We start from the raw sequence: 22,554 nt of genomic DNA, 5'->3' as shown, positions 1-22,554 counted from the left end.
GACTATGTTGTCGGAGTTTGGGAAAAATGTTGCGTGGCTCTTTAACCAGTCTTAATAACTATTTGAAGTTCGATCACGCGGTGATTAATTCGCAGGTACGACGTTAATATGTCTACTAATTTGCAAGACGGGTTTAATTTAGAATAACTTTTGCATAAAATAAAAGTCTGTAGTTAGCAAGTTGTAGCTACAAACACGAAGTTAGCCGACACATGGCTAAGTCAAAGTTTGTCAAAGACGTTGGGAAGAAAATCTTAAGCTAGAGATGATGGACTACTCGTTCCTTTTGACCAAGTTTAGCATGTTTTCATGGCATAACTGAGCTTCGGAAACAGTCACAGTTAGTTGGCGTTGGTTAGCGTCATGGCGTTGCACAACTTAGTTTTTGTTATTGACGTTGATTATCATGAAGGTGACAAGTCAGACGGCCGGCTGGATGTCCAAAACCATTTCGTGAAACGATGTATATTACACATCCTTTTGCACTTTGGCTATAAATATGGGTTTGAGAAAGTGCGCTGGGGGTATAAATTTTTCCGGTTCAAAACTGGTCGTAGTTCTGCCAGCGTCATTTCACGAGTTTCCGACTTCAAGGAGCTTCGACACAAAACATTTGAGGACTTTGAGCAAGAGTTTGAAGCCAGGTTGGACGGGAAGGACGGAGTGTGCTCTTCTCAACAGAAGCAACAGTCCAGGAAGGCTGATTCAGTTCAAAACGCCCTTAAAGAGACCCTGCTGGACTTCCAGTGGGACAGACCAGACATCACCTCTCCCACCAAACTGTCCCTGAGGCCCAGGAGGTCGAGTGGTGCTGGACACCCCAGTCTGTTGCATGAAAGTGACCCTTCAAACAGAGAGAGAAACTTGGTGTTTGTTGTGTCTCGGTGTCCGCGCTCAAAGAAACAGCTTGTGGAGTATCTATCTTTAAAAGGTGATGACCTGCCAACAGATGTAACCGAACATATCGTATCCAAGAGCCTGCACGACATGCTGCTTCAGAAACAAGTTGTCCTGCACTGGATTGACTGTAGATCACATATTCAGGTGAGTGCAGCAGATTGTATAAGAGCTGTGTTTTATACCTGCCTGAATGTTAGCCAAATATCTCTTGAACCACTGGACAGATTTCTATTAAATGTTTCGATCATTTGATTTTTATCTACTAGGGGTGCACCGATTGCAGTTTTCTGGCCGATCACCGATTTCTAAAAAGTCTGACCTGTCGATTCCGATTTTGGTCAATACCGATTTTGTTTTATAAGCAACCCTGTCAAGTGTTATATAAGTTCACAATGCACCTTCAATTTTCCAATATTAATTTAGTTGAAAAACATACTCTTGAACAATACAAACTTGTTTTAACTGGCCGTGAGGTAGTGATCTGAAATATAAATGAAGTTCAGACAATTGTTGTTAAAACAAAAAGCAAAAAAAATCAGTAAAATTGGTTTCTCATGCAAGAATCGGCTGATTTCCCAAAATTAAGGAAATCGGGGTCGATAAATCTGCCGGCCGATTTATCGGTGCACCCCTAACATCTACAACTGATTTAACTTGTGGTGGTGCCAAACCAGTTCAATACAATCACAACAGCCAAACGACCTTATGAGCTGAACTTTGGTATGATAGTAGCTTAGTCACCCAATCTAAATGCTACTTATTGTGTGAGGTATTTTCTTGAAACTTAACCGTAACATCCAACAATAGCAAAAATATAAAGTGTAAAAAGAAACCGTAAATAAGGATCCAATAATTCTCAGTCAGGTCATCTGGACAGTTTCTTTTTTTATCGAGACATTTCGCCCTCTATCCGGAGGGCTTCATCAGTCTGAGGAGTTCCAGTAAACTGTTTCCCCAACAAGAAGTAACCTCCTTAAGTGGACCAACCAGCTTGCTGGAGCTAAGATGGTTTCTGGGGGCCGTCCTGCCCCTCGTCAACTCCTCCCAGGCAGGCAGCCACAGCCAAAGTGGTTCAAGGCAGCACTGGATTCGATACCTGGATGACTGAGCATGAACTTTGTTGTAAATAAGGATCTAAGATTAGTGGTGCACCGATCGCAGTTTTCAGGCCGATCACCGATTTCTAAAAAAGTCTGACCTGCCGATTCCGATTTTGTTTTATAAGCGACACTGTCAGGTGTTATAAGGTCACAATGCACCTTCAATTTTCCTGTATTATTCAGTTGAAAAGCAAACCCTTGAACAATATCCTAGAAACAACAATACAAACTTGTTTTAACTGGCCATGAGATAGTGCTCTGAAATATAAATGAAGTTCAGACAATTGTTGTTAATACTAAAAAAAATTGGTAAAATCGGTTTCTCATGTAAGAATCGTCCGATTTCCTAAAATTAAGGAAATCGGGGCTGATAAATCAGCCGGCCCTATCACCCTATCTAAGATAAGAACTAAGAAATACGCCAAACACTAATAGTGCAAAACAATACGCCGAACAACAGCAGCACAAACATGAGTCTGTGTGAGTAGATGAGTACGAATGAATACAGCAGCATGAAATAATCAGTAGCATGAGATCAGCAGCATATATAATCAGCAGCACATACCAATCAAAGTGGCATTACCGTGATTTTTTTTCACAGTGATAATCCTGGTTAGGGATTTATGAGTCTTAACAGCTTCAGAGTAGAAGCTGTTCCTCAAAGTATAAACATTACATTAAGCATTAGGCATTTACAGTTAGGGTCAACCCAATTTGGCTGTTAGCAAAATATCTCCTAAACCACTGCACACGTTTTAATTAAAGTTTGAAAAATAATTGCTGTACATCTACAACTTACGAACTGTGGAAGTTTGTCTAATCCGAGTTGGCCACCAGAGCTAACTGACCTTGGAGCAGAGATTTGATGTGGGAGAAACGAAACCGTCCACAACACGTACTCCAAGCATGACATCTTGCGATGTTGGAGATTGTGCGTCATTATTTTCAAGGTTTAACCTACGGAGGCTGATTGGTGCAAACGAGCTGCAAACAGTTAAAGTAAACTTGCTGCAAACACGTGAATGATGCAAACTCCAAAACAACAAAAATACAAATGCAACAGAAAAACACTGCAAAAGAAAAATTCTGCAATCACAGAAAATAGACCGAAGACAGAACATGCAATCAGCAAAACAAATGCAAAGGAATACTGCTGTAAATACCAAAAACACTAACCCTCCCAAAACAGCTGCAAGTAAGAAACGCTGCAAACTCACTCCTTGAAACGAAAGTGCACCAGACCAGTGTCAGTGAGGGGTTTTCGACCATCAAGTCATATGGGACCAGACCCCCTGTAAAGATATTATAGCTGAGCGGCCACTTTCTAAAGTCTTAATAACTTCATTCAAAGATATCTAAAATTTCTCAACTAAAGAGAGGACAAAATGTAGCTACTGTTAAAGGTAAAGTAAGACAGAAAATTAAACACTGGCAAGATAGCATCTTTAAATCATCCATCCTTCCATTATCTTTACCTGCTACTTTTCGGGTCACTGGTGCTCATGTCCAGCAGTCTCTGTGCAAAAGGCGGGGGACACCCTGGACATGTCTCCAACCCAAGTTAAGTACCGTAGTCTTATGTTGCAGCCCTGGAGTTCAGACACCTGAACCCTCACAATCTGAAAAGGAAGAAGCAGGTAATGGTGATGAATGAATGGAGTTTGTGTCCGTCATGTGTTTGCTGTGCATTTAGCTGTTTACGGGTTGTTTGCACCTGCCGTCCACCATATTAACCAAAATAGTTATAACTTTGTTGTTTTTCATCAAAATGTTATCCTAATTTAAAACCGTGGCATGAAAGATGATATGCGACACTTCGTCTCTTCGGGGAACGATAGAACTTTATATTATAACGGTTCACACAGTGAATGAATGTTGACTGAATGTCGGGGAGTTTTGAAAACATTGTTGCAAATGACAATTGAACTGATGCAATTTGGTTGAAAAGACTCCATATCAGTTTTAGACACAAGAAAACCAAATCAATTTTAAACTTAACGGTCTGACATTTTTGTTTAACTGATACATTTTTGGCTAAATTTTACTGTCCATGTTCTGAATGTTTATCTTCAAAAATTGTCTTAGTAGTTTTAACGTGAGTGAACACTTTCAAATAGTTATGTAATCGATATGTAACCCCCACATTCACTTTGTAAAAACTTGATGCCAACAAAGCCCATGTTCCAAAACAAGTACCACAGTGATTGTGTTTCTCGCAGGTTATGCAATGTGAGGACTGCCTTGGTTTTGAAAAGCTCTCTGACGTCCTAGCTCAAGTGGGTGGCAGAGTGTTCTCAGTGGTTGCGCTGATGAACCTTTGCTGTGATCGCCAGTCAGACTCGAGCTTCAAGAGAGAGGCCTTTCTATTCAGGTCCGGCTTCAACTATCTCCTGTCTTCTGGAAGTCTGTACCGCCAGGCTTTTCCTGCCATCGCTGGTGTTCTGCGGTGGGACCAGGGTTTGTAGTCCAGAATAACATCGCTTTAACATACAAGCCTCAGACACAAACAGTAGTTTTATAAAGGCAACCCAACAGTAGTGATGACGGATAGAGGTCATAAATATATATAAATATAAACATGGTATTCTTTCTTGGAGTCATTTGTTTGTGTTGTTTTATTTTTTACTAAACCAGGAAGTGTGACTCAGAGTTGTGGTGTCTTGTTGGAGCCCATTTCTCGTGGACAGAAACGTCTTCAGGAGTCTTTAGAAGTGTGCTTGAAGGGAGTGCTGCAGAGCTGGGATGCTTCATCGCTCACACAAACGCCCACAGAGACCTGGGTGCTTCAGGCCTCCAGCAATGAGCTGGGAGCTGCTGCCTTCCAGCAACTCTTACGGAAACTCTTTGGTCTTTCTCTTCACATGGTGAGACATTCAAACACAGCAGTGCAGTTTGACACAGGACATAGGTTTGCGCATAATCTGTGACTTATAAAATTCAGTAAATGCTCTTTTGTCAGGCCAAACTTTTAAAATATTTTGGCAAAATGATATGCAATGAAAATGAACATCTTGCCAATTAAAACTTCAAGTTAAACCCTTTCTTATACAAGAGATGTAGCATAATTTTACTTCATCAGTACTCTAAAGCAACTGCATTTAGACATTGTAGACTCACAATTTCCTCATTGCAGCATCTCTTCGCTGTAACAATTTATATTTACTAGAGATGCACAGTATTGGATTTTTGTACGATATGCCGATATGTTAAAACTTATTTGGCTGATAACAGATGACCATATTTTTTATATACTTTCCTTTGTCAGAACATAGCCCTCTTATTTATTCTTATTTGCTACAAAAATTGTGTGACAGCTGTAAGAGCTGGTGACATATATTCAGTAACAACCATATGCACAGCACTTTTAACTTATATTAAATGAACAGTGTTAAAAGTTATTTATTAGCATTAGTCACCTGCGATGCTGTCTCGCGTGTGGAGGCTTGTTCCAGGTTCCTATAGCTGCAGTGTGGGATCCTCTGCACTCCTGTGCATGAAGGACAGACGTTTTAAGTTCAAAGTTTTCGTCTATCCTTTGTTAAGACTAATCATGCTAACGAGGCTAACACTTGACGTCCAAATGTCTGTGATAAAACTCACCCAAGTGCTATCAACTATTAGCTTCTCAACGATGTTGGAAGTGACGGCTTGTAACTCGAGTAACGTTGCGTCTGAAAAATATCTCGGACTGGGGGCGATGTAGCGAGGCTCAACCTAGTCCATAAATCTTCGGAATCCGACATCCTCAACGAAAAAAACCTTCCACACCACCGACATTTTGACTTCTTCCTCTCCGACGTGATCAGATCAGGTAGGCACGCATGACGTCATCACGTTGTGCTGACCCTGCAGGCATCCTTGTTGTCACTGGGTCGTCACACAAAAACAGTGCCTTATCGGTGAGTTATTTTGATGGAATGGGCGATGTCCGGTATTTAACTTGACCGCTAATATCGACTGATACCGATACCATGCCGATAATATCGTGCATCCCTAAATATTTACCACTAAAAATCGTTTTGGCTGTATAAAAGAGGTGCATGAAAGCAGCTAATAACTTCTTAATAACTTGTCTTTCCCAGCATAATTATGGATATGCTTGCGTTAAAGGGCGATGTGTAGCTGTAATTATGTCACAAATAGACTTAAGTCCTACAAAAGTTGCCTTTTGTTGTTAATGTGACTACTGCAGATCAGACTGACATGATATTGAATAGTTCAATGACAATATTAGGTTCCAGCTCTTAAAATTATCTTCCCAAATTGTTGCTGAAAAGCACCAATAATTTTCAGTTGCATCAGAGGCATTAGCTTTAAAATGCATTTTACAGCTTTGTTCAAAACTAATGTTCACATGTTTAATAACGTAGTCCAAAGTCATATCCATATTTGGGATATGAGCCAAATAAATATTCTCCAATAGGAATGATCCATATTTGCAATTAGCAGCAGTGTTTGAAGCAAATATCTGAATTTTTAATGTCTCCTGTATGATATTACTGACTCTGATGGGATCCCCCTCCCCTCACTGGTTTACTTGTTTCCCCAGTTTGCAGAAGTCAAAGAAAATGGATGGCAGTACTCGGCTGTCTTCTCCCCGCTGTCATCCTCCACAGCTCTGCTGACCATTCTTCAGCCAGCAGTCGCTCAGCACGACCAGTTTTTGAGAACAGAGACAATTGCCCCAGTTGCAGCGGAAACTTCTTCTGATCTACCAAATGTAGTGAACAGCGTCCTGGGAGTCGTTTACGACATCATGAACAAAGATGACGATGGGATCAATGGTAGGAATTAAAGCAAAGCTGGTATTGGCATGTCTGCTCATGTCCATGCATGCATTTGCTAATATGATTTGTACAAACCTAGTTTTGGTTATAGACGAACTTAAATCCTTTTTTGTTACATTTACCCTCCTTGACCTTTTGTTTAAAAAAATAGTGGTTAACATCAAAGTTCATGCTCAATAATCACAATAAGTAGTGGATAACATATTCTTATACAAAACAGGAGACTCCTATAACGTGTTTATCAGTTGTTGCCGTTACACTTTCATGTAAACGTAATATCAGTATGCTCATATATGTTGTGAAACTAGTTCGCTATCAACCTGAAAACAAAATTCTCTGAGCATGTATGGTGTTTTCTATAACTGTAAAAAGATTGATAATTATAGCAAATGTGTAACAAATTGAAATACACTAAAATAGACAATATAATGGTATTTTTAGATAACATGTTTTTTTGTAGAGGGAAAAAAAAAAAAACACTTGAATTTTTTTGCTTGTTCAAAATAATTGAGGACGATACCAAACAAAATGTAATGGTGCATCATACTACACAACATAATAATTGCTGTGACAGTAAAATATCTCAAATGAAGAAAATAGATTTGAGGTTGTTTTTTTTTGTTTTTTTTTGTTAGCACAGCTCATACCCTTTTGTTTGTTTGAACGGTGCCTGTCAAAAATAAGGTTTGAAGGGTCAGATGGAGCTACTTCTTTGATTTGGACACATCCACACCGTTTTGTCAACATGCAAAACAGGAGTGGGGATGAAGGGTGGGCAAACTGGTGAAATGGAATTCAGCTTTTATGGTCTCCCGCTGCGGGACGAAGAGAGAAAATCAGAGATGCCATCGGTCTGTGCACGTTGTGAGCATGATGACGTGGAAAATAAGTGAGGTACCATTTTGGTGTGACTATATCTAGGTGTAATAAAGGTTTAGTAACCTTTATTTGACCAGGAAAATCTCATTAAGATCACAGATCTCTTTTGCAAGGGAGGCCTTGGCCTGAAGGCAGCCTAACATGCATGTGGGAGGACACCGGAGTATTTAGAGAGAGCCCACACAAACACTAGGAGAACATGCAAACTTTGCCCAGAAATAAAATGGATCAAAGTCCAAAACTTAACCAAGACCTTCTTGTTGTAAGGCAGCTGTGCTAACCACTAAGCTGTCCTGCTGCCCAAGGTTCCTTTTGAAAATTGGGTTGACGCATCAAGATCATCAAGATAGTTCAGGAGTGCAACACCCATCCACTTAAATATCTTGCACCAAAAATGTTAAAGCTTACTTTCATTCCCTGTTCAATTCCATGAGTGTCCACTTAAGTGTGAGCTTTTTTTTTTTTTATTGTTGTTTAAATTCCCGTGTTTGAACAGGATTTTTTCCCCCATTAGATTTGTTAAATCGTCTTCAAACTGAATGAAAGGAAGCATTTTCTTAAGATCTCTTCAATTCAATTCATTACAAATGTACATGTACAGGCCTACAAAAAGAAACCGTCCAGAGGACCTGATTTAACTTTACTGCATTTTATTTTTTTTTACCTGGATTATTGAGCATGAACTTTGTTCAGTTCAATTCAGTTTATTTCTATAGCGCCGCCAAGTCACAACAGAAGTCATCTCAGGGCACTGAACAGAAACATTCATATACATTATAAAAGCCAATCAGTAAAAGTTACCTATCTTAGGAAGCCAGCAGATTGCGTTCAGTCTTCACTTCGTCGCAGTTTTCCTTTCCACTGTTGCACAAAAGCAACAGTGGAAAGGAAAAACTCCCTTTTAACCGGAAGAAGCCTCCAGAACCCGGCTCGGGGCGAGCGGCCGTCTGCTTCTGTAATAACACTGTATCTTAAGTCTTGGGCAAAAACTTAGACAGCAAAATGTGCTCTTGTTCTTTATTTTAACCAATAAATCACACAAAACTACAATTAACTTTTTTTTATAACCAAAAGGTTTAAATCGTAAAAGCAAATCAAAATATTTATTACAGTGGTTGTATGAAAATAATAATGAATAAAGAATTGTAACACACGTGCTTATTATAATCCACCAGCTTCTTTTCACCCTCTTGTGTTAGATGCTTGTAAATGAAAAGTCCAACTTGGATTTATAGTTCTGATTTTATCCTCTGTGGTAAAATGTGTCTCTGATTTGAGGCTTTCTAGAAATTGGAAAAGACAAAATTAAAAAAAAATATGCGTTCTAGTAACATCATTTTACCTTTGATATTTGCAGGAGTTAAGTGCTTTTGTTTAACCAACAGATGTAACGGATCATCCAGTACCTGAGTGGGCTCAGCAGGAGCTTTCCCATAACCTACAAACGACAGACATGCTGGAGACGTGGTTCCCCCAGTCGGATCACGCCGGTGTAAGCGCTCAATTGATGGAATCGATGAGGTAACAAAAGTAAAATTTCCTAAAGTTTTTCTTTACGGAATCAGTTTTTTTTTTGCTAATATAATATAAATGGAAATAACAAATGACCAATAATATCCTGATGTCTGTCTTGTTCCGTTTCAGATTGCTTCATGCTGTTCCCGATGAAGAATCCGATGCGTTTTCCGCCTCTCAGCAGGAACTGATCTGTGGTCTGTCTGAACTGTACCAGGCACCGCAGGACTCGGCCCACAAAAAAGGCAAGAAACGTAAGCAAACCATGTTTGTAATCTAAATACATGAAAATAAAATTTGAGGCATTTTAAAAATGTAAACATCCATTTAGTTTACCTGCTTGTTTTTTGTCCTACACTTCAAACATCTTTATCAAAATGGTTTTGTATATATTTTACATTAAAAATATTTTATCGGAGTAATTTCAAATTGTGTCCTGACCTGTAGGTGGCGCTCACCGTACACCTGTGAAGCAGAAAATGAAGACGATGAGCCGCTCTTTGCAAATGCTGAATGTGGCACGTCTGAATGTCAAAGCCCAAAAACACCAGACGGGTTCTGACCAGCTCAAACCTGAGTGTAGTGGGTCCGGCAGGCAAGGGAGGAGACGGTTAAGTGACAGGAGCAAATCTGAAGGAAAGAGCGCAGCCAGTGAGTGCCCCAGTTCAGACGTAAACTAATGTTTCCACAGAACAACCTTTTAGCCTCATAAAGTCAAATAACATATTGTCGTATAGACTTGAAGTAATTTATCTACTTTCTTTGCTCAGGTTTCACCAGTGTGGAAGAGTTGCTGTCTCATCTTAAGGCCAGTTATGACAAGAATGTAGCGGAGAGAGACCAGTCTCTCTTGTCAAGTGTTCAGCAGCTTTTAACTGATGTAAAAAACTTCCTTATGAGAGAATCAGGCTGGGAGGTGAGATTGGTCTTGTTAGGTCTTAAATACTGTTAGTGTATTACCTAATGTATAAGTTTTTAGGTGCTTAATAATCATTCATGTTGATTTCGCTGGTCTCCCAAGTTTATATTTTATTTTTTACTGCCCACTGCTGACGACAACACAGCTAAAATATTTGCCTTTGTGTCTGTGTGTGTTTGCATGTGTCTTCTTAATAGAATATTTCATGAACCGCTTGGCAAATTTTAATGAAACTATCAGAAAGTTATGAATTAAGGTACCTTTACAAATGATTAACATTTGGAGTCAACCCAATTCAGGATGGCCACCATTTAATCAACATTAACAAACACAAAACTGACTCCAAACCAGTCGTTTTTGCAGATATTGAACTGAAATCTTGCGTGGTAGTAGCTGAGAGTCATTCACAACACACTCCGTTACCCCTCTCCTCATCTTAAGATGATGTTGGTCTACATTTTTTTCATGAAATGCAGCAGATGATGTATGTACTCCTTAGAGAAATGCAAGGCCTTTTAATTTAAAGTTAGTATTTTGCCCAGTTTAAAATTTATTATAGTTGTAATGTTCATTGTATAAAAAAAATGTAAAATCATTTCAAAAGATAGGAAACTTTCTATGTAACGTTAATATTACCAAGAACTAATGTGGCTGTTAGACAGTGTTGAGTATTTATTTTATTTTTAGGTAAAGGCAACTTTGTTTGTTCAACAACACCTTCTGAAGATCGGCAAATCAATCCGACAGCTTTACGGAGTCTCTGCTGATGCTGGTAACAAAGTCAGAGAGTGAGTGGTTCATCACCCCGAGTTGTAGCTCGTTTTTAAATCACTACAGAAATATAGCTTTTCCAATTATTATTATTATTTTTTTTAAGTTTTTTTTTAATTCCAGTCAGTAAATAACAGACTGTCTAATTCAGGTGCCAGCTGCAGGTGGTGTTACGACTGGAGTTGTGCAGACGTTTCTCTTCATCCCAGTCTGTTTCTGTGGATGCTGATCAGATGGCAGAGGAGGTGAGCGGGTCAACGCTTCAGCAGTATTAGTTTATTAAAGAAAAAATTACTAATATTTACTTAAGTTCTTATCTTCAGAATTATAAAACAGAAAAAAAAAAGTATGTTCTGAATGTTATCAGTTGCACGAGAGAATGGATAAAGTAAGCTGTAACATTTTATTTTCTTCAGGCTGCCGAGATGCTCAGAATAATTTCACTAACAAAAGATCCAGTATTCCTAGCAAGGTTCCTTCAAGATGAAATTCTCCCAGGGTAAGTGTGAAGTGCCAAGTCCTTGTACAAGAAATGTTAATTTTTAAGAACAATTGCTGTCAGGTTTTTCTTTTCCACAATATATTGCCTGAAATATTTTGTAATTTAAGAACAACACGTTTTAAGTCTATTGCTTCTTATATTTAATTGGCTCTTCGTTGTCATGGCAGGTTTCTGACTGCTGTTCCTAAGATGCTTGGAGACATCTACCACAGTTTGGGTATTCAGCTGCCAGAAGCTTTAGTTGCTGCTCTGCCGGCCGACTTCTTCAGCGACGAATCAGTTGCCAAAGAGAGTGTTTCTCCTTTTGCTCCCTCACTTTCCATCTCAACACGCAGCATGGGTCCAGATGGCAAAGATGACTTGCAGGACCTACGAAACCGTTCAGCCAATAAAAGGAGGTGTGGATGCACGTTTGCAGAAAATAAAAATAAAAACGTGACTAGCTATGTTTACATGGACATAAGTAATCAGGTTAAACGGCCTTTCGGAATAAAAATGCGTCATGTAACCGCCCCATTCGAATTATTCTGAGCTGATTCAGGTCGATCCAAATGAGTTTGTAATCCGACTGAGAGGGGTGCATGTAAACAATCTGATCATTTTATTCTGATTGTGGAAACCTGACCTGACTGCGCATGTGCGACCTACGTCTGTGTCACGTATGTCCACCTGGCTAATTCTAATATGTCGGGGAAGCAAAGTTGGGTTTGTTTACGTTCATCCCAGAAGTAGAACTTCTTCTTATGTGTTTTTTTTAAGGAGAGTTTACCACTCTGCACGTCAGTACGTCTGTTCAGAATAAAACGCTCATCGTAAACGGATTGTGCCCGTGTAAACGATACATTTGGATTATTTTATCCAAATACATTTCAATCCGATCAAAGAATTTTGCACGTGTAAACATAGCTAATGTTGGATTTTTATTAGGAAAGGTCAAAAAGGAGATAAAATGTAAAGATATTTATTTGTAAAATAAAGTGGAGACATTTGAGTTTAGAGGACGCTGATGTTTTAGTGTCTTATAAAAGAAATTTGAGATACTGGTGGGTAGTTATTCTTGTTGAATTTAAATTTTGTAATTTTTCTGCAAAGGAGTGGGAGGTTGACTCGTCATCGCAGCATGGCCGAGTCAGCACAGAGTCTGCGTCAAATAGAACTGCCCAAGAAGACGAGAGCTGTAAGATAACTTAATAAATGTCTTTATTGGCATCACCTGAAACTGTAATCGGTTTCTTCTCTGACGTGTAGGATATCCTGATATGTTGCATGGCATCTTATGGTCTTTGTTTTTTGTCTTTGTTAGTCCAAAACAACGATTGCTTTGGATAAACCCGTGAAAGAGCTTAAACTTCAGAAACAAGAAACACAAGGTATGCACATGGAAACAAGAGGGAACCTTTGTGACTCACTGATGCGTTCAAAATGTTTGTTTTCCAATGAAAATTGTTGTTTAGTGAACTTAACTTAGACTTAACTTTTGTTAATCTTGCAGCTGTTTGGCTAAAACACCTCCCACATAACGCTGCATGAGAGAAGGCCACATGACTTTGCCTTTGTTCACACACCGTGCACATCGGAAGTCAGTTTAATTCAACTTTGTACAAAACAATTTCAGTTTACTGGTGCACATAACAAGTCGGGTCCTCTAGATTTGTTCTTCTTTGTTGAAACGTTTCATCTTTTATCCAAAAGACTTCTTCAGTCTGAGTCGTTTCAACAAAGAAGAATCCATCCAGAGGGCCTGACTCAACCTTGTTAGATTAATCTACCTGGATTACCTGAGCATTCATCAGAACACTTTGAAACTCTCTTCAAATGGAAATCCTTGAGAAAATCCCATCTCCTTTCAGGCTGACGTGGCATTTTATATTTTACAGTTTAAGTTAAAAATGATCTGTTTTAAAAGTAGATAACGGAAAATAAAAGCCATCATGTTTATAATCTACTTTCCAAACGTATGTTTTGTCCACAGAGGTGACCAAAGTGAGAAGAAACTTGTTTAATCAGGAGATCGTTTCCCCCTCAAAGAAAGCCAAACTGCCAAGGAGCCAATCTGTTTCTGCGGTGGAAGGCCTGAAACACAAGCGTGCGCATGAATCTGAAGGTTAGTTTTCTACATTTAAGTAAAAAATAAATAAAAAACATCATAATGTGGATGTGTTGTCATCATTGTGTGTTCCCATACAATGGGGAAATTGGCTCTCTGCATTTAACTCATCCACCACCAGGTGGAGCAGTGGGCAGCTGTTGAAAGCTCCGGCGAACTGTTAAATAATCAGAAATATACAAAGTTTCCAGTGTTGAGTTTAGCGCCTTGACATTTGTGCTTCTCTGAGACAGGTGTTTTGAAAATCTGTAAAATAATTTTTAAAGAATGCTTGTAGTAGGTTTTGTAGATTAATAAGAAAACTTGCCTTTTTCAGAGAGACACAGGCTTCTTACAAAGAAAGTGTGTGAAACACCGATCCACAAGCAGGTATCAAGCTGCCTACTACACCGACAGAAAACTGGAAGGTATAGTTTAGTCCATGTCCTTTTTATTATTTCTCTATTAAAGATGGCAAATTGATGTTTAAATTACTATAAACAAAATCAACAGTAGCTCACGATTGACTAAAAACGTTTAGGACAACTCTCTTCCTCCCACCCCCACAGGAAATCTAATGTAGTTGAGGAGTGCATTGTGGAAGAATCACCAGAAAAACCTGAAGGTATTTATTTATTTTTACATTCTTGGTGATTTTGCAATTAAAAAAATGGTTATACATGCTCTTTGTTTATATGTACTTTTATTTACGTGTGTTTTTAAGAGAAAGATAGAGAATTGTTTTTGGTGAATGAACGAAAATGAATGTTAAATTTTTATACTGGAATTTAAACATTTTGAAATAAGAAATCTGTCTATAAAGTTACTTAAACTAAACTTCCTTGGCACAGCTTCAAATGACCTAATCTAGCAAAATACATTTGATCGTGACCTTATTATTTATTTAAAAAATAAAGCTGTGGCTTCTATTCCTCGTCCTCAAGCCGGTGCAGTTTTAGCCATGACCTTTGCTAAAAGTGTATTTTTTAATTATTATTTTATATTTTTTTGTGATTTTTCAGATCTAAGAAGGAGCCCAAGGATAAAGAAGTTTGCTCGAAGACACTCAAGCACTTTCTATACAAGCTCTCAGCCTCGTTCCAGAAACCTTGAGAGGGTTTTTCCTGCATCCCAGCCCAGCGACAGCCAAGTCTGTGAGGTTAATGTGAAAACGGTTCAGTCTCCCATGCGTCTTCTGTTTGGGGCTGCTGATTCTCCCATGAGACCCTCTGAATCAGATGAAACCAGGACCACCAGGTCACGACTGTCCACAAACTCCAGTGTCTTTGAGGTAATGTATCTATATATTGTGTCATTTTTACCACGTGCATAACGTTGGATAAAGCAGTGGAGGAATAAGTCATCTCTTCTGATGTTAAATGCTGAGAATGTAGTTCTTCACAAAGCTAAAAGCCACAGAACAAAAGGCTTTGAAGTATCGTTTTAAATGTTGAATATATTTAGTATCGTTTGAAGTTAGTTTTGTAAAATAAAGGTCATTTCACACCTGTATCAGTGATGTAATAGTTCCTCGAAAGTCAGACAGCTTCGTTACTGAGGCTTCAATAATTTAATGGCACTTTGCCACTGTTTCAACTTTCATCGGCTCCACACGACACCGCACCAGTTAGGGGCCTGCTTACTGCCGGTGCCCACCCCACTCTGCCCAGTTCATAGAACCACCTTGTTTGAGGTTCCAAGCGAACTTCTCCGAGGTCACGATGTTGACGTAAGCAGACCGCAGCCGTTGATTGGCCAGCGGAGCTACGTCACTGGATGACCTGCCCAGCAAAACTACAAACTACATCTGAACCTCCACTTCCTCTCTGATGGTGTTGGACGGCGCCACAAAAAACGAGTGCACGTACAGAGATACTGGAGACGATGGCGCAGCATGGCTACAACCGGATTACTAAGCAGTGCCAGGATAAGCTAAAGACGTTGAAGTCGATTATAGGGCAATTAAGAACCACAACGGGCAGAGTGGCTCGAACATAAAAAGACCAGTTGTGATCCCGCCCACTTTGTATTGCTGATCCCGCCCACAGAGCAGGGAAACGGGTCAGCCTCCACTGGAGTCACCTACACCTGAATGGCAAAGCTGCATAACAGAGCCCAAGTGTTGGGATGTGTTATACTACATACAAGTGTAAAGTTTTTTTTTTTATCATATCAAACAATTAAAATTGTTTCAAAATCTTTTTTTTTTTTTTTTTGTTATTTTATTGCAAACTGCAAACACAGTTTCCAGTAAAACCATTTGAAATGTTCTTTCCATGCAGAAATTAAGCAAAAACTCCAACTCCGTGTTTAAAATAAAATTATTTCTTCTTTTTTTTTTTTTAGAGTCCAAACAAAACGCCGACAAAGTCACCCAGCAAGCGTTGCGGGGGCATTACTGAAAATATGTCTCAGAGGACGCCTCGGACTCCAGGAACCTCCAAAAGTCCACCATCATCCAGGATGCTCGTTTCTTCTGTCACAGAGAGTCCTTTAGTGGGCTGCTCTGGACTTTATAAGAGTCCTTGCCAATCTTCAGGCGGAGGAGTTCTTGTAGAAACACCTACCAAGCAAAGTCCCATTTGGAGCCCTTTAAAGAGCATTCTAAAGACTCCTGTTAAAGCCTCTTCTGGATTACATCTACTCAACAGCCCACTTTCAAGAACTTCCAAGAAGAGTGTCACATGGTCACCGTCTCCTCCCAAATGTAAACTTGTGGAGGATGATGCTACATTTAAAGTACCCAAGTCACCTAGCGCTACTTCTTTCAGTTCTCCTAGACAGGTCCAAACCCCCAGTAAGCTCAACCGTCCTGTTCAAACCACAAACACTAAAAGAGACATTTTTAAAGCTCCAGACAAGATCTGTCAAGTAAACCTGGTAAGACTATCTGAACGGGACATTTTGACTTTTGAAGAATTTCAGAGATCATCTGAAAAATGTAACAGAAAAGAAAGTCCAGAAGAGCGTGACGCTCAGCTTCTATCCACGCCACCTTCAGACCAGCAGAGCCCACCTCAGCACAACAGCACACCTCAAGAGAAGACCCCTAGTCCGACTCACCAGATGATCACTCGCTCTGGACGTACTCCAAGGAGAAGTTCAGAGGCTGCCTCTCCAGGAGATCCAACATTCACACAACTAGAAGTCACTAAACTTCCAGAAGGATCAAATTTATTAGCAAAGGTCTTGACCAAGAGGTCTGGTAATGGTTGTAGAGCAAGTAGACATGACTTGAACCCAGAGTCTGGTGAGAGCTTTGTCTCTGAAACAACCTCGGCAGCTGCTGAAATGAATGCGCGTTCGTTTATGAAGGAGGAGCAGGCCGAAAGCTCTCAACCCTCCGAAACTAATTCTAGTCTCTGGACAGAGTCACAGGAATCTGACTCTTCTTGTGGTAATTCTGCCACAACAGATGAAAGTATAGATATAGTTGATGCTGCAGTTGTCAAGACACAGTTTAATAAAGGCCTTAAAATGAACATTAGCTACTCGAGAAAGCCTTCAGTGTCTGATGACCGTCTGTCAGACACAGTTTCTCCAAGCCGACATTTACCGTCACAAAGCACACCTAGTCGAAGTTACGGCTTCCGACAAACCCCCGACCGCCAACAAAGAGAGGCTGCTGCTCGTTTGGGTTACGAAAACGATTTCCCTCGATTTTCAAATCCTAGAGGTCCGGCAAGATCTAACCAGCATAAAAGCACAAAGCCCCCCACCTACCAAGTTGAGTTAGAAATGCAAACGTCAGGTCTTCCTAAGCTCAGGATCAAATGCACAGATTCAGTGAATGCAGAGGAGTCGGATGGAGGTCTGCAGTCAGGACCCCAGAGCCCTTCAGTTGGTGCAAAACCTCACATGGAAAGTCCAGTGGCTTTACTGCCAAAGCAGAGAGATCCTGCATGTTACTCTCCATCTCTGTGTGCTCATGTCACCCCAGCCAAGAGCACACCTGGAAAAGGTGGTAGCGTCCAAACTTACATCTGCCAGTCGTACACACCTACACACCATCCTGCAGCAACATGGTCTCCGGCGGCAGTTGCAGACATCGTCCCTCTTACTCCTTCACCTCAGAGCGTGGGGAAAGTGACCCCAGAAAACCTCAACAGCTGGCCTCGCAGGAAGAGGGCTCACTTTGGAGCATTCGGAGACAAAGATAGGGGCCTTAAGGGGGAGCCACAGCTGGAGGAGTTGCTGGAGGAGGCTGAACTCGGAGTTAGTAGGTTGCAGGACTTTGAGGACACGGACGAGCCCCTGGGTAACTCCAAAAAAACAAAAGCTTCGACTTCCAAACAGCTTCCCGCAGCTGCAGCCGCGGTTTCTCCTCTCTCGCCGCTTGAAGATTTGTTCTGGGTGGAAACGCTGGCGAAACAGAACAGCTGTGCCGATTCTCAGACAGCAGAAGAAGTCACCCGGGACTCTGAAGTTGGGGCTGTCGAGTCAAGTAAGCAACACATTTGGCAACATAACGGTACTAGTTTTAAGCTTTTGACTATTAACGGTTTTGGGTTATAAAGGAAAATTAGTTTTTACATACGTTTTAGTTTCAATTGTTTTGTGGTGGTGAGAATTGAGTGACTGAGTTTATTTAGTTTTTTGGTACCACAAAGCAGATTTTTGGTTTTAATCTCAACATTGTGACAGTCTCTGACATTATCTAAAGTTATTGTAGGTTGAAGTCATGGGTGTCCAAAGTGTGGCCCGAGGGCCATTTGCGGCCCTTGGAGTGAATTTGTGCGGCCCACAGCTGCAGTTTAAGAATGGTGTCATTTTAGCCAGCAGGCTTAAGAGGTCGATGCAGACTTTCTGCAAATTCGTTGCTAATCCTTTTTTAAATAATGTTTAGGTTTAACAGCAGAACGGATGAAAAACAATCTTCTCAAAATGAGCAACATTAAACAAAATACAAACCTTTAACTATAATCTTTGTTTTTACTTCATGCTACAAAGCACCAAAAACCTTCACCAGAAAGGAGACTTTTGGATAATGATTCATTAAACTTGTCTAAATATTGCAGTTGATAAAATAATCAAACATTTTTTTATTAATATAAAATAAGATAACACTATTGATCCCGCAGGAAATTGTTGTGCCAGACTAAGTCCATGCTCAATAATCCAGGTATACAATCCAACATTTTTCAGTCGGATCATCTGGACAGTTTCTTTTTTTCATACTGAAATGACTAAAATAATAAATTGCTACAAACTGTTTTGATCAGTTTGTTTTCTAAATAAAATACTCTGCAAATAATCTCCACAAAATATGCTACTTGAAACGAAATATAACTTCTTTGGGTGAAAATGTTGTGATGTGAAACAGCTTTTACAGAAATAGGAGGAAAATAAAATATTGCTTTATCTGGATTAATGAAAAGCTTCGTTGTGATGAACTTTGGCAGCAGTTTAACCCAACACAAGTTATATATTTTACTTTTTAGTTTTCTGGAGAATATTGTGATAACCGTTTCAGCTCAACAGTGATGTGTAATTAAAGAAGAGAGTAAAACTTTTGTAGTCTGTGGGTAAAATAACATGAATAATCTTAAAATGTAATTTCAGTCATTTATTTAAATCTTTTCTGTGTTTTGGCAGTGGTGACCCCTCCCAGTTTAACAAAGAGAAAGCCAGTGACTGCCAGTGGTATTTTGGCTCTCACTCGGTCTCCATTTCTGTTTAAGGGGAAAACAAGTTCTGCTCAAAAGAGATCACCAAACTTTAAAGGTAAGAAGAGCGACCGTGTTTACAAAATGAAAGCACTTCCTATGATCTGCATGTTTATCTTCACATTCACAGTTTGGTTTGAGCCATATGGGATCACTTTACATCTGCAATCATCAGTCCAACAATTGATGACTCGTTCTATTCATGCAAGTGCATTAGGTTTTTGTTTGTTTGTTTGTTTTTTGGGGTGGAATCAGGCAATCCTCGTTGGGTTTGTTTACAACATGTCCAGCTATAAAATCAGTAGTTTCTGAAAAAAAAAAGAAGAAAAAAATCACTGATTTGGGATTACTTTGGTTTTAATTCAAGGAGTTACGCTAAAGTTTTGATAAGAAATATACCAAATGTGTGCAGCCACCTTTGGCCTGATTTAAGCACGGAGCTCCAGGCGCCAAGGTTTGCTGCCTTGACAGTGAACACGTGGTCAGCTTTGGTCACAGCTCAAAATAATAAGGAATGCTGGGAACTGCAGGCAAGATGTCTTGAAACAAAACATTTTCCTGGTGGCCACACAGCCTCGGTGAGCTACGAGGAGCTGCAAGAGCACACTGAAAAATGTGCTAACTCAAACCCCACACTTCCTATTCTTTGTAATGAGAAAGCTCCTCAGATGAGAAGCACAACCGCTTCAGCTTCAGAATACAAGTCCAGTTGTTTTTGCCTTTAACCTTTTTTATTTACCATGTCCTGGGTGACTGGGAATCTTCACCAACACACTGAAAAGTGGTTCTGTTGCCACATGCTACCTTCTAAGTTTAGGTCAGTGGTTCTCAAACTGGAGGCGTGACCTCTGCGCAGGGTGCAAGTTTCATAATTTCATAGTTTCATTATTATTTTGTACTAGTATTTTGGGGTGGTGATGGAACAGTTGTAGGGAAACTGTTCAGCGATTTGTAGACATACAGGAGTATTTTGAACTGGATTTGAAGGTGAACCGGTAACCAGTGGAGAGGTCGATGCAGTGGTTTGTGATCGTGTCGTTAGGAGGGAACAACATGACTTCAGACTTCTTTTCATTGAAACTTAAGAAATTTAAAGCCATCCAGTCCCTGATGTCAGCCAGGCAGTCGAGCAGAGGTTGAATAGAGCATGTACCATTGTGTCTTACGGGGAAGTAAATTTGACAGTCGTCGGCGTAGAAGTGAAAGGGCATGTTGTGTTTCCGGAAAATATCACCAAGTGGCAGCAGGTATAGAGAGAATAGGAGGGGACCCAGGATGGACCCCTGCGGAACCCCCCATTTAAGCTCTGTCATTGCAGAACTAAAATCCTTGATGGAGACGCATCAAGTGTGATGGGTCAAAAGCTGAGGACAAATGTCGTCATCATAACGGCACATACAGAGATGACTACACATATTGTGTTTCCTTTAGAAATTAGTTTTTTAATTTTTGTGCCAAAATATTGTGAGCTACATGTTTTCACTCAGACTTCTTTTTGTGATGGACTGGACCGCAGTGGGGAGTCTACACCCTCTGTAAATGAGGTGACGAGTGAAGACAGAAGAGTCTTTTTAATAGAGGAAACATTAGGAGGAGTCGATTTTAAATCACAGACCAACTGTCTGAGTGTTTTATTAATTCATTTTTTAGGTCAAGTTATTCACTCATACTCTGGTTTTATCCCACATCTTTTTACTCATGATGTTTGCTAGTGTATATGGATTAAAAAAAGAAAACCTACATTTAATCAAAGAAGGGAGGGAAGATATCGTGACTGTTGGAAATGCAGTGAATGGTAAGAGATAAAACAAACTCGACCTGGCAGAAAGGTATAGGCTCATTTCTGCCTTTATTACTGTGGTCGTTTGGAGTTCCTTTGTATTTTGGTTCGTTGGGTTTCTGTGCTCAAATTGAACTTTTATTGTTCTGGTTCTACAACGGTGATTTTACATCAGAGGATGATGAAGTCTGTTTTTATTCTTTTTAACAAAATACAGTTTTTAATGTTACTTTTCTTGAAAAGCTCAAAATAGCAGCCTAGAGACAAATAATCTCAAAACACATTTTTTTTTCGATGACTAAGAACAAACTTAAAATAATCATAAATCTGAAATTGTATTTCTTTTATTCTCTCCCTACCACAATTACTTCTGAAAGTTTTAGATGGAGCTGCATCAGGAAGAACGGAAGTAGAGGAAGTGGAGCGTTCGCCTTTCAGTCAGCCATTCAGCCGCTTGAACGTGGGGAAGACCTACAGCAGGAAGAGACTGCTTCACTGAGACGAACCAGAACAACAGGCATTCAACGCAATATTACGTACTTTAGGTTTATTCTGTGAAAATGAGTCTTCAGCCATGAAGGAGTTCTTTCAGTCATCACCTGAGAGGCTTGATCGTGAAATCAACGCCCCTTTCATCTGAAATCCACGGCTGTTTGTCACGAGTCTCATCTGTTGCGTTGATCCAGAATCTTTCAAGACTGAAGAAAGTTTTGTTGATTTTAAAAATCATTCCAAGGATGTTTAAAATCGATTTAATTGACCCGTGTTTTCTGATGTAGTCTGTTCAAAACTGAAACCTTTGAAAATGATGATGTAATGTTTCATTTTTTTTTCTCAATTTTATTTTTTTTTAACAATCCTATTGTTGCCTGGATTTGATCATATGAGCATTGTTTATTTATTGATTTGTTCTTTTTGTACATTTGTTTTAGGTGAAAGGAAATTTCTATTTTTTGTAAACATGTTGCCAAATGATTTGTAAATAAACGCATACATTGTCTGATTTGAATCCAAACGCTAACTGCACTTTATTGTTTCACCAGCTTGTATGAATGAGAGGTCAGTGAGTTCATCTGCTGCCAGCAAGTATCAGGAACGAACTCTGGCTGTTCAGTCACCTGCCTTTTCAAAGGTCGGTGCACTAAACTGATAACAAGACTTTTTGTCAAGCTCTGATTTGACAGGTGTCAATCAAGAATTACCCTAAAGGTCATGGGCATGACCCCTGAGGTCAGCTTATCGCATATATATGAATAATAACCTTCCTTTTCTGGCCTGATCTAGTTTGAGGCTTGTGTATGAGGAGTTATCTCATCTGGAATAAAAGGTCTCGTCTTATCTGAGAAACTTTGGTCTTTTCGCTCTCTCCCTTAGCCAAGTTAAAAAAATGATCAGCGTCCTGGATCAATAAAAGGAGTGGGATCATTATTTCTTTTACTATCTCTGCCCACAGGTGCATGAAAATGATGCAGACAACTCGGCTGTTTACTGCAGTGAACAAGTTCAGAAAGTGGACTGTCCACTTCACCACCGCGGCTCGTTCTGTGACGAGCCACGGTGACAAAAATTGCCGTCGTTACCTCGTGTCTGGATAAAGACTCGCATTTAAAAAATGCAGCAAAAATCCCCCCGTTTTAAGACCATCTTCT

General features: G+C 39.8%; 1 protein-coding gene across 1 annotated transcript; it reads left to right on the top strand.

The window, feature by feature from the left end:
• The first annotated feature begins 363 nt into the window (after window positions 1-363).
• On the top strand, window positions 364-21,404 carry ticrr (TopBP1-interacting, checkpoint, and replication regulator). The gene is made up of 22 exons (XM_037682546.1): window positions 364-1,044; window positions 4,220-4,457; window positions 4,635-4,864; window positions 6,550-6,784; window positions 9,052-9,187; window positions 9,311-9,435; window positions 9,629-9,832; window positions 9,952-10,097; window positions 10,788-10,888; window positions 11,023-11,116; window positions 11,288-11,370; window positions 11,541-11,771; window positions 12,466-12,550; window positions 12,677-12,743; window positions 13,346-13,477; window positions 13,797-13,887; window positions 14,029-14,084; window positions 14,482-14,750; window positions 15,806-16,645; window positions 16,775-17,903; window positions 19,055-19,183; window positions 21,289-21,404. The coding sequence occupies exons 1-22, from the start codon at window positions 364-366 to the stop codon at window positions 21,402-21,404; spliced, it is 5,418 nt and encodes a 1,805-aa protein (XP_037538474.1).
• The last annotated feature ends 1,150 nt before the right edge of the window (window positions 21,405-22,554 follow it).

Source organism: Nematolebias whitei, chromosome 10 (genome assembly GCF_014905685.2).
Source record: "Nematolebias whitei isolate Nwh7 chromosome 10, NemWhi1, whole genome shotgun sequence".
Classification (NCBI taxonomy): Eukaryota; Metazoa; Chordata; class Actinopteri; order Cyprinodontiformes; family Rivulidae; genus Nematolebias; species Nematolebias whitei.
Note: the sequence above shows the minus strand (reverse complement) of the source record. Positions and strands in the feature narration are given on the sequence as shown.

Bases quoted from the DNA above. Each gene is read 5' to 3' on its own strand.
- ticrr (XM_037682546.1), top strand. From the start codon at position 364: ATGGCGTTGCACAACTTAGTTTTTGTTATTGACGTTGATTATCATGAA. The intron at 10,098-10,787 runs GTGAGATTGGTC...TTTTATTTTTAG, and splicing joins TGAGAGAATCAGGCTGGGAG to GTAAAGGCAACTTTGTTTGT. The intron at 11,117-11,287 runs GTGAGCGGGTCA...TATTTTCTTCAG, and splicing joins CTGATCAGATGGCAGAGGAG to GCTGCCGAGATGCTCAGAAT.